Raw genomic sequence first — 12,195 nt, 5'->3', positions numbered from 1 at the left:
GTGTGTGCTATGTATACAGCATCTTCATATGTGCACGGATGTTTTTGTATGTGTGTGTGTGTGTGTGTGTGTGAGAGAGAGTGACTAAGTGTAAGGGAGGGGGTAAACCTCTGTATCTCTACACTAGTCCCCGATGCAGTCGAGTGAGTATTAATCCTCACCTCAAAGACACAAAATGAGAGTCTATCATAAAAGAAGTCACATCCATTAAAATGGAGCATTTCTGTCAAGTACCTATTCTGCTAAAGTGTGTCAGTCACAATTCCTGAAATTTATAAGCAATTACTCCAACTACAGCCATAAACAATAAATGACAAATGCTGCATTTTTTCCCCCCATATTCTTAAATCCTCTGTCTTTCTACCGGAAATACTGCAGCATGGCTTAAATGGAAGTAGACTGCTATAGACTACATTTTTAATAGAATGGTTTTGTGATGCACCTATAGTTTTAATTCAGACCTTTTTTTCTAGCACCAATCACATAACCTTCAAAAAGGAACCAAAAACTGACCAACTTGAGGACTGAAGTATTTAATTAATTTAACGTTTCAATAAAATAATGTTGACCTGAATTAATCATGAATGAATTGAATTTGAAGAACAATTAGCAAAGCAATTTACACACCAAAACCACTATTAGCCAACCTTTGCTAACAAATTTCTACTAATTAGTGCTTGCTCGCATGATTCATGCTAGTCTTGAATTGAAGATTTTCATGCTAGTCTTAAATCGAAGATACCGTATCCAGCTCATTTTCGACGATTGAAGGAAACAATCTTATTCTATTTGGTAAATTATTTAAACAGGCGGATATTCATTACCTACCTTGAAAAATGAGCCTAAACCGAAGTTCCTACTTTTGGGGGGCGGTCAAAAGCCGTCACCCTGATGTAACAATTAGCCGGACATGCAGGTATTTTTTTATTTTTTCTAAATTAGGGGCAAAGTAAGGTACAGTATAATATGTGGCAGACACGTTTATTATTAAGAGCATGCAGTCAACGTTTTGGAAGTGAGGCTGTGATGCTTATCACTGTCTTGGCTTTTAGCGTCATCTAGTGGTTCCATCCAATATTTCAAGAAGGCTTTATTTGCAGGCTTGAATGAACGGCGTTGATTGCTCCTTCTTGGTCACCTGTTGTCAACTCGCTATTCTGTGTTGCCTCGAGTCAGCCACAAAGTTTGCAAGCATGGCCTCAATCAAAGAAAGAGCTGCGGCGTTGAATCTTGCTGAGAAACTACGTAATCGTCCTCAAGGTATATTTTTATAACATTATGTGGTGGCATGAAATGGGGTCGTTTCGTTTCAAAAATCTGTTCTTTAATATTTTTTATTACTTAACCAGCGAGTGGCATGTCTTAACATGCAAACACTGACAGTTTGTTTTGTTTATATGACCGGGATAATGTCATCGATGCATTGTCGTTTCTTCCCTAGTTCGAGGATTGGTCGTGACGGCAGCACAGTGTCCTTCGTTAGAAAGCAACCTCATCTCACACCTCAGGTCTTCTTTGAAAGTCAAGCGTCGTCGAGTTTACTTTATGTCCCACAATGATTGCTTCCTGGGCTCTGAGGCTGTGGATGCTGTGGCAGACTACATTGGCAATGAGAAGGCCTTTGAGGGTGAGGCTGCAGATCAGTTGCGTTGTGTACGTCTTAGTTATCATTTATTTATTGTTGTATGGGTTATTTTTGCACCGTGTGCAGCACTTTGTATCCAGCGGTGGTTGTTTTTAAAGTGCTTTATCAATACAGTGGAGTTAAGTATGCTGAATTACTAACATTGTCCATGTACAGTACTTATTTTGCTTTTGGCCTGTGGTTACTACAGCACCCACGACTGGTGATGGCCAGAATTTAATATCACTCTTAGTACTAATGGCACACGGTTGTCAATGCGTGCACAGTTTTACCCTCATTAGTAATGTGGTTCATCTACTACCCTAATCGTCCTGCTTGTGCAATGGATTGATTGTCTTACTAGTGAGGACAAATGGCATACTAATAGATGGACAATTCCGTGCCTAAATTCTCAAAAGGCTTCCAATAGTTGCGTAAGCATTCTGTACGACACGTATCAATTACTGTACATCTTAACCACCTGCTGTACAAACAAGTCTTTTTTTTCCCAAAAATACAAGGTGCCACAGTATGTCGGGCTAAAGTGGTGAATGTGTGCCAAGCTCTGTTGGACTGCAATATTTTTGAGGTAGTAGGAACTAAGGTGTTTGGGAAAGACAAGAAGCAGGCTGAGTTTCAGGACAGCAAGAGTGCACTTTACAGGTTAGTCTGATTAGTACTGACTACACTCAGTACACCAAAAATGTGTTTTTCAAGCTGTAAATATGTGGAGGTCGTAATTGTGTCACCCAGGTTTGTAAATGAGCATGCTCCATTAGTGGAAGACTTGAAGAAGGATGAGCTTGTGAGCAGTATCCAGAAACTTTTCTCTTGTTCTCCCTCAAACAGGTATGAGGTCAACCTAACCCATCCACAGAGCTCATTTCATGTTGGGCGAAAGCCTGAATCATAACCGAATCCGTGCAGTGCTGTTTTTGCTTTTGCAGGGAGGCTGGGCAGATATATTCCACTGGACCAAAATGTCCAATACCGACGCTTGTCAAATTCTCCCAGACATCCTCTACAGTGCACCACTTAGGGAGCGCTGTGAGTACCAGTTTGCCAATGGAGACCAGAGTAGAGAACTTGAGTCTGAGTCCAAACAGATTGCAGACACATTCCGTTTTGCCACAATCGGGTAAGAAAATACATTTAAACGTTGTGGTTGTGATTATGATAATTTTTTTTGGGGGGGGGGGGGGAGTTATTGCCTAGAGATCTGTCCAAGCATAAAGTTAGTTTTGACACAACATTGTAAAGTAGCTAAAGTGGGGTACACTAAATACCAAATTTTAGCATTTTGTTCCCTTTCTGATCAAAGTTAGGGGGAAAAAATAGGCACATGTCAGAATCAGAAAACATGTTTTTTGGTGATGCAGACTTGGGTTTAACAGCCCAGAAATGGGGCACACAAGTCATGAGTTGGACTTGAGTCACTGATTTTATGACTTGCTATGTAAAAACTTCTAAAACACTCAACTTGACTGAGAATATGTTGACACTGTAGCTCAATTACAGATTTGAATTCGATAACCCCCCCCGGCCCCCAGCCCCCGAAACGACCAAGTCACTTCGCCACCAAAATTCAAGTCCGTACGTCAAGTCTTACAATCTTGCTCGGTGCAAACATTTAGTGTAGGAGTGATAAAAAATTTTCACTGATCATAACACAAAAAGTACATTGTGTATTTATAGCTCAAAAAATTAAATGAACACAAAATTAGCGACTCAAGTCGTATCACTCGAGTCGCCCACCTCTGCAGAGGACGCTCTAAAGTTAAATATGTTTGTATTCAAGGATTATCTTTTTGATCAAAATCGTCTTTGTTTAAAAGTACCTTAATCTGTCAGATGCAGATGTGAATTGCGAATCTAAGAGCTCGGTTAACTTGAGTTTCGCTCACTAATAGCTGGTCAAATATTGAACTGTCAGTTATGCATTTAATTGAGAAGACAGGGATAGATCATTCCACGTTATGGAGACTGTAATCCTGAAACTAGACCATCGAAAAAAGTGATTCCTATTTTAGCATAGACACATATACAGACTCCACTTTGAACTTCTTTTCTGGCAGTGAGCATATGTCATGTTTGGTGTGGCAAGGCCTCGGTAAACGAATGCCCATCAACTGGACTAAATTTAAGCGACAACTTGTATGAACCAAGTTAATGCCTCTCATTCACCCCTTTATGCACAAATTAATACATTCGGGAGACAGATTAGCACCAAAAACATGGTGCATGTAATTATTATTATGGTACATATGTTTACTGCCATAGACAGTTTACTGTGTCAACATTTATCCATACTTTAACTTGACTTAGACTTTCTTGAACCAAGTAATGACACACCTTGCATAACATTTGGTGGCTTGAAATTTGCTTGGTTTCCCCCACCCCAATAATTTGGGACTTGATTGTACTGTAACTTTATGACTTGAAACTTGCTTATGACTTTGTCCCACCTTTGCTTAAGACACAAGTGCTTGTCGCATGTTTTCTTTTTCTTCACTTTAAGACAGAGATGATAGTAGTCATTTAAAAAAAAGATGCAGTTTGCCTCCAATACAATGTCATGCTACCACCATTTGTATCTGTCCTCAGTTTATTACGCCCCCCAAAAAAACTTAAATACCATTTAAGTAATGCTGACAGAAGATTGAAATATGTGTATGTATGTGACTGTATGTATTCATTGTGCTCCCCTACAGTGGTAGATGAGGTGTGGCAGGAACAAACTCTCCTCAGGTTATTAAAACTTGTGGATCTCCCCCTATTGGAGGGGGTGCTTCAGATCAGCCAAATATCTGCCTGCTCTGCTCAATCACACCCCATGACTCATAATAACCCTGACCTGATCTACAGCAGCAATCACCTTGACAGACAAATCCTGAAGGCCTTCAAGGACTCTCAGTATGTCTTTCTCAAACATATATATATATTCCAACTTAAAGTGGGTAGGATCACTGTATTTATTTTGGAGTATAAGGCGCACTTTCAATGAATGGCCTATTTTAAAGCTGTTTTCATATATAGGGCGCATCGAATAGAAGCTACAATAGTGGCTGTGGTTCCGTTATGCATCCACTAGATGAAGCTAAAGGGGATACAATCCAATACAGCTTAGACTGCAGGGGTGTCAAACTAATTTTTCTCGCAGGCCACTTTTGAGTTACGTCTTCCCACAGAGGAACGTGACAGTGAAATCGCAAAAAATGTTTCATCGCACCTATCACATTATTACTTTTATGGGTAACAAACATTTTAGGGCATTTTTTTCGCAAGGATCATGCAAGTTGACACACATGATTTTCTTTCAGGGGGCCACATAAAATGATGTGGTGGGCCGGATCTGGCCCCCAGGCCTTGAGTTTGACACCTGTGATTTAAAGCGTTCACAAACGCAGCAGCTGTTTAAGCACTTTACAGAATATTTAAAATACTACATCCAAGAAATCAGAATATTGATCCATATATAAGGCGCTTCCGCTTTTCAGAAAATTGTATGCTTTTAGGTACGCCCTGTCGTGGGGAAAATACGCTAAGTGTTGGATATGCATCTTGTTGAAGCTGTGATGTTCATTTTACCGTTTCATCACCTAGAGATGATGGGTGGCTTCGTGCAGCCCTTGACTGTCTGGACTTCCTCCCTGACCAACCAGTAGTGAAGCTGAGTCGAGAGCTGCCTCTCTTGTTCCCACAAGATCAACAGAGGACTGAGCAAGCTGATGGCATTGTACCAGGGAAGTACCAGCATAAGCAGCACCTAATGGCAGGAAAAAAAATCAGCAGCAAACATCTTATGTATATATATACAGTAATTATTTTACTGTTTGACTCCAGGTAATCAGTGCCTCTCTGACAGTGGCATGGCTCAGTGTAAGATGCTGCTGTATGGTACACTGGTGAGACACTACAGCAACACAGACAGACTTCCACTACTTCCTGAGCAAATGACTGATGTATATTCAGCAGTAACTGATCTGCTAGGTGGGGACTTAAGTAAACACAAGAAATTAAACATAAATGATTAATTTCTCCAATCAGTTATTTAACCGCTATTATTGCCACTCAATCCCCTTCTGGCCTTGCTTCATCTTTCTCTTATTTTGTCCATTTTCAGCAAATGCAAAATTGGGCACAGCACTTGAAGTTCTCCAGCTGTGCTTGAAGCTTCTGCCACCAAGCTGCAGAGAGGAGCTAAGTCGAATTCTTGCCTTTATGACCGTGGCAGCTGACTCACAGGAAATAAAATTGGACAAGGAGGTGACGATCATGTTTGCCGTGTAGTACAGAGAACCCCCAGCTCATCAGTTTCCTATTTTGAGAGTTCATCCGCATTTTTTTTCTTGTCGAATCTATAGTAACTAAATTTGGGTGGAGGGGGTGGGGGTCATATTTTTGTGGTCTTTCTGAAAGGGCAGCTCCTTTGGCTGTGGCTGGGTTTGCTAATCACTGCCCCTTGGTGGTGAATGAGCTAGATTTCCGACAATCGTTATCACGAAAGGAGGACGATGAATCGTTAACAGAAGACTGCTAGGCCAAGCTAAACAACAAAGCATCATTAAATGTGGTCTCAAAACACCGGAAGAAGTGTTTGGTGCGACAATACACGTTTCACTTTAGTCTTGCTAGAATCACACACACACACATGCATGCGTACGCATGCAGAGTAACCAACTATGAACAGCAACTTAATGTCTAGGGAGAAGATACAATGCATAGCCACACACAGGACAGCCTGAAAACCAATACGATAGACTGTATTCACATCAGAAGTGATGTTTTGTTTATCGCACAATACAGTAATGGGTTTTCAATTTGTCTTTTGAGATCCGCATCAATGGTAATGGGAATCATAGCACTTTCTATCTTTGGAACTCAAAGTGCTTTACACTGGTTCCTCATTTACCAGCTGATGATGCAGCAAGGTCGCAATGGCAGGGGATTGAACCCCCAACCGCTGGGTTGGGAGACGACCACTCTTATAACCGATGCGAGGAATTGACCTGGATTCCGCTATTTTACAAACTGCATGAAGTCAGGTTGTTTTAAAAAGGAATGCAAGCAATGAAAATTTAAAAAAAATTGTGACATAAATGTTCACTGTGACACACATTCAACTACGAGTAACTTAAACACGCATGACAAGGATAAATGTCCTTATAACTTTATGAATTAAATCCGTTGCGCCACACAAAGCATTCTGAAAACCGAAAAGGAAATCTAGTTTTTGAACAATTAAAGAATGGACAGTTTGGGCGGGATCAGCTCTGGATAAATTGCATGAAGTTCTTAGGCAATTTTGTTAATGGAAAATGTATGTTTTCTTTTTGTTTTTCAAAATTTGAAGGCTCAGTTGGCAAATTGTACCATTGTTTTAGTGATAGTTTTGTTCGGTCTTTACAAATGCAATAAAATTATTGACTAAATATGCAAAAGAATTTGAAATCGCAAGATGCAAAATTTTTCACTGCGCTACATGTGGGGGGAGGTGGTGACTAGATGAAGGCAGTAAAGGCAACAATTAGAACTGCCACTGTGGGTCATCACTGGCAAAAAACAAACAAAAAAATCCGTTTTTAATTCAGGCAGTTTCAGGCAAGATGGCTGATCTGCTCCCTGGAATGTGAATGTGTCATAGATGGAGAACAAACTTGCAGTGAAGAGGTCTTTTTCCAGGGCCATCCTTAACAGCAAGGCTCTGTCAAAAGAGAGAGAGGATCTGATGGTAGTCTTCATGCTCAGCAACATAAAGGAGATCTTCAAGGTATGAAAGTCTGCCAGTTTTTTTTTTTTTTTCATTTTCACACTCCTTTTCAATGTGGACACAAACTTGCATTATGGCTCAGGTTTCAACAATCAACCCCAAATTCCAGAAGCAGTTTAGTTCATCAGCCTAACTCATTAATCTGTGAAACTGGAAGGAGGTTTCTTTTGTGGTTTGAAGTGGATGTTTTAAGTTTGGAATTTACTAATGTTGTAGTTTTTTTTTCTCACATATATCTTAGAGAGGCTATCTCTGAATTCATCGAGACAGATACTGCACCAGTCAATGCAGTAAAAAAAGACAGGAACACTATGATCCAAGTTATGAAATTGTAACTTAAAATGCACTGTATCTGTTTGAGCATGTCACTGGAAAGGATCGACGATTTGTAGTGAAAGGTCTGTTGCCAAAAAGCTATTATCTGATGCACACAAACTATTTACCCACAGACTTTTCTTCTTTTTGCTCCAGATACCCGGAGACCTGCACAAAGACGTGAGCGACAAGCTGGCTGAAGTTGTTCAAGGGAAACAGCCCGATGTCACTGGTGAATGCCTATTTTGAATGGAAAAAAATAAACAAAACACCTTGACAATAGCAGGTCAAAATAGTATTGTCCAAGAAATACTATGACATAGGGATAGAATAAGTAGATCGGGACGGTCATTTTAATCTGATTTAATACAGTATATCAATTACCAGTAATGACCATGACATTTTTTGTCTGGAAAAGAACAAATTGTCAATGGCCAATTTTTTTAACATTAAGTATGGAAAGCTTAGAAACCACGCATAAAAAGGAATACCAGTTATTTTTTAAAAATCACTCATATGGGTTTGGAAAAAAAAAGTGTTCAATTTTTTTGTTTTGTAGGCTGTGAGGTTCCCAACAGGATTTACACTGACACTACAAAGACCACCACTGATCAGGAACTCTGGTCTTTGCTTCACATCATTCAGCTCGACACAAAGATATCACCCAAAGAGAGGAAGCGTCGACTTAGGCAGTTTTACCAAGCGCATCCTAAGATATTTAATAAGTACTTTGGTGAATCTGCTGTTAATCTGCTGTAAATTTGTGCTTTGCCCGTTGTCATTTACATCTAAAAAAGAATAATTAAAAATTAGCCAGCAGGCTTAAGAGACACCATTGTGATAGTTATTTTCGAAAAGCAACTAGAGCATCTTCAAGCTTGTCAGCGGTGGATAATGTTTTTGTTGAAATGGACTCTAAATAAACAGATATTGCTGGTAATGTATTTGATCTGTTTTTTTTTTTTTTTGGAAAGCTTGTTTGAAAATATAGAAGCACCCTGTACTGTAATCAGGATCCACTCTCGTGACCTATTTATTACCTACTCAATTCCACTGAAGTTGGGACGTTGTGTGAAATACAAAAATCGCTCGCTTCAATATAAATGTGACCAATCAGATTCAACCTTAAATGTGCATTGCCATCCAATTAGGAGAACAGTATCTCTGGCCCTTACTAACACGAAAGAATTTATTTAGAGAAGAATACATAATTTTTTTTTCTGCATGAAAAAAGTGTTTCTTCGTTAGATAGTATAGATGTAATATCTATCGGTTCATGTTAAATAGGACAATATCATCTATCCATCTATCCATCCATTTTCTAATCTGTTTATCCTCAAGGGCCGCGGGCGTGCTGGAGCCTATCCCAGCTGTCTTTGGGCAGTGGGTGGGGGGCACCCTGAATTGGTTACAAGCCAATCACAGGCCAAATCATTGATACAACACCCATATCATATGTTGCATGTTTTTCCAATATAATGCAGCTTCAGATACTTTACTTACTATACTTACTTAAAAATGATAAGTGTTATACTGTATGAGATCTTTGAGTATCATTGTAGTGTCTCGAGGGCGGGCCGAGTGTCCTCTTTTTTTTGGAAATCAAAATATGTTCACCCTATATTTTGTTTTTATGCATGTTTAACATGCTTCAACTTCATTGGAATTGGGTTTGTAATTTGTGAGTGAAATAAAAGTAAAAGAAATTAAAACCTCCGCCACACAGATATTGGTGCACCATTGGTTATTGTAGCATTTTATAGAGTAAACTAACACAATGTACAGTATAGTAAATCAAATATAGAAACAGAAATACGAATATATTTAAAATACACTTGCTTACTTGTTACTATACGAAGTGTCAGAGGATTTTTAACTTCACATTCGAATGTGTGAACGGATTTTAATTTGCTTTAAAACAAGTAAATAACATGAAATGGGATGTTGAATTGAGAAACAACTGGAGAAATAGACAATTACAATGGGGCGGGAGGAGCTCGAGCATGGCGTCATGTTACCCCAACCCAAACCGGGAAGTGACATCGTCAAAAGATCCCCACGGAAGTCTCACGAAGCCTTGAAGCTTTGCAACTAAATGCCCGTAGATCCAGGCAATCACTAACACCTGAAATTCGCGTGGATTATCTGGACTCCGTACTCATAAATCACTCGAACCGTTGACTGAAATAGTGGGGCGTCACAGGTCCCTAGTGACGTCACTCGCCTAGAACGAATCACGCCACGATACGCGCCTCACTTCCGGGATTTCTTGACACGCCCGAATCCTCGGCAAAAACCTCCCATCACTCATGAAAATCTGTTTACTTGATGAATCGAAGGGTCTCCTGTATACGATACGTTATATGAATGTTAAGCGTGTCAATATTTTTGTCACAGCAGCTGCGTCTCCGCTGTGTTATTGTTGATACGAAATTGCGGGTCGAGCTAACGTCAGATAATTTGAAGCTCATATAATTCCAAGAGACAACTGGCAATAAGGTGAGTGACGTTGCAATTGATACGAATGTAAAGAGATTTTGACGTTTGCGTCTCCCACTTTAGTGTTGGCGTCAGACACTTTCAACCATCACTCATGTTTAGGTTGACAACAAACCCATCCTACCTTTTTTCCTTCTGTATGGTAATACTTTATAAACTAAACGATCCAATACATTCTTACTTTTTGTCGAGCAAGAAACATAAGATGCTTGTGACGACCGTGTAATCGTCATATTTAGAAGACAAGTCAAGTCGTCACCGCATTTGTCATTTGATATTCTGCAGACACGAGCATGCCAAATGAGGCTGACCACAACGAGGGTGGAGGAGACAAGGAGTCTGAGGAGAGTGCACAGGATTCTTCTGAGCAGTCAGTGAGGAAGCGAGTCCGAACAAATACACCAAGTCCACACAGAGGAGCAAACGCTCCACAAGGTAAGGGGGAGTTGTTTACATGGGAACAGAGCTTCATCAACAGCTCTGATCAGATCACGGCCCTGAAATTTATCAAAAGCTCTAATATTTATTAGTTTAGTATTTGGTGAATGCCTTCAACCTAAAGTGCATAATTTAAGGAGAACAGCTCATTGGGATGCATTTTGAATTGAAATTACCATTGTGATTCTTACCTCATAGCCAGCCCACCCAGGTTTGTGTCTGTGGAGGAGTTAATGGAAACAGCAAAAGGAGTTACCAATATGGCTTTGGCCCATGAAATAATGGTGAACCAGTCTTTTCAAGTTAAACCATCTGAGCTTCCTGAAGGAAGGTGAGGTTTTTGCATGCTGGAAAAATGGTTAGCAATTAATTTCTTTGAATAACAACCCCTCCACTGCCCCTGTTGTACAGTTTGGAGCGCAGAGTGAAAGAGATTGTACACCAAGCATTCTGGGATTGTCTAGAAGCTCAATTAAAGAAGGATCCACCACAGTACAGCCATGTTATCCAACGGCTGTCTGAAATTAAAGAGGTGAAGCCCAGCAGACTACAAACACCAATTTTTATCACATGGCAAATCAATGAGCTGCTGCCGACTAGGATCACAATAGCCAAACGGATGTTAGGGTTTTATCCAGTTATGTAATTTATTCTGGATTTTAGGAGACAATGTAATAAAGTATGATCATTAGATTAGAAAAGAACACATGCACAACTAAGTAGGGGGAGTTCAGGGTAAGATGCCCCCTTAAGAAAAATGTCAAATTTTCTCTGGAAATATAAAAACATTGAATATTAATATTATATGCACACAAGAAGTAAACACATTCTTCAGGTAATTGATTCACAGGAGACTGCAAGTTCTTGGGTGCTGTTTACTTTTGAATTCGGTGTTACAGTGGCGACTTAGGTTGAACTCTTTCATTATTAATAGCATCTTTAGGCAAACAAGCGTATCAATTTATGTTTAAATTCGGTGAACATCCATCCATCCATCCATTTTCAAATCCGTTTATCAACATGAGTGTTGCGGGCATGCTGGAACCTCCCAGCTGTCTTCGTGCAGTAGGCGGTGTACACCCTGAACTGATTGCTAGCCAATCACAGTTCGGTGGATATATTGTATAATTTGCTTCCTATTTTACAAGAAAAAGACAGTTTTCTCGACAAAATGAGAGAAGTCAGAATAGTTCTTTCTTCTTTGATCCACAGCTAAAGTCTTGTAATTGGTGGCACTGTGAGAGTTGTGTGCCAACTTGGAAAGAACATTTTTTTTCCAACTTTCAACTGCTCATCTGCAGTAAACTTTTATTTTCCAAAAAATAATCTAGGCCCACTCCAAGTGAGGATGCATGCGGCCCGCGGGCCACCAACTGAGATTAAAATTGCTCCATCTAGTAGCCAGGAGCAGAAGTTTACACAGGGGTGCACTTTACCCGCCTCTACCTTACAATCTGATCTGATTTTACATACATGTACATACACTGTTTCTGCACATGCTTAATAATGTAAGATTCCCATTAAAACATATATATATATAATATATAGA

General features: G+C 39.8%; 2 protein-coding genes across 2 annotated transcripts in view; both read left to right on the top strand.

The window, feature by feature from the left end:
• The first annotated feature begins 1,094 nt into the window (after positions 1–1,094).
• LOC109519975 (DEP domain-containing protein 7-like) lies at positions 1,095–8,653 on the top strand. Its single transcript, XM_019876876.1, has 12 exons — positions 1,095–1,260; positions 1,442–1,627; positions 2,146–2,287; positions 2,378–2,473; positions 2,572–2,762; positions 4,336–4,537; positions 5,228–5,367; positions 5,468–5,614; positions 5,748–5,890; positions 7,269–7,394; positions 7,866–7,941; positions 8,269–8,653. Exons 1-12 carry the CDS (start codon positions 1,107–1,109, stop codon positions 8,466–8,468), a joined length of 1,803 nt encoding a protein of 600 aa, XP_019732435.1. The 5' UTR covers positions 1,095–1,106; the 3' UTR covers positions 8,469–8,653.
• Positions 8,654–9,957: 1,304 nt separating this feature from the next.
• Positions 9,958–12,195, top strand: part of tcp11l1 (t-complex 11, testis-specific-like 1) — a 9,930-nt gene continuing 7,692 nt past the window's right edge. The window contains exons 1-4 of the mRNA XM_019876877.1: positions 9,958–10,208; positions 10,494–10,643; positions 10,845–10,977; positions 11,058–11,178. Coding sequence (XP_019732436.1) covers positions 10,502–10,643; positions 10,845–10,977; positions 11,058–11,178 — 396 coding nt within the window. The 5' untranslated portion in view covers positions 9,958–10,208; positions 10,494–10,501. The remainder of the gene's footprint in view (positions 10,209–10,493; positions 10,644–10,844; positions 10,978–11,057; positions 11,179–12,195) is intronic.

The sequence above is a fragment of the Hippocampus comes genome, unplaced genomic scaffold, assembly GCF_001891065.2.
Source record: "Hippocampus comes isolate QL1 unplaced genomic scaffold, H_comes_QL1_v1.1 scaffold110, whole genome shotgun sequence".
NCBI classification, from domain to species: domain Eukaryota; kingdom Metazoa; phylum Chordata; class Actinopteri; order Syngnathiformes; family Syngnathidae; genus Hippocampus; species Hippocampus comes.
The sequence above is the reverse complement of the archived record's forward strand: the minus strand, read 5'-3'. Positions and strand labels throughout refer to the sequence as shown.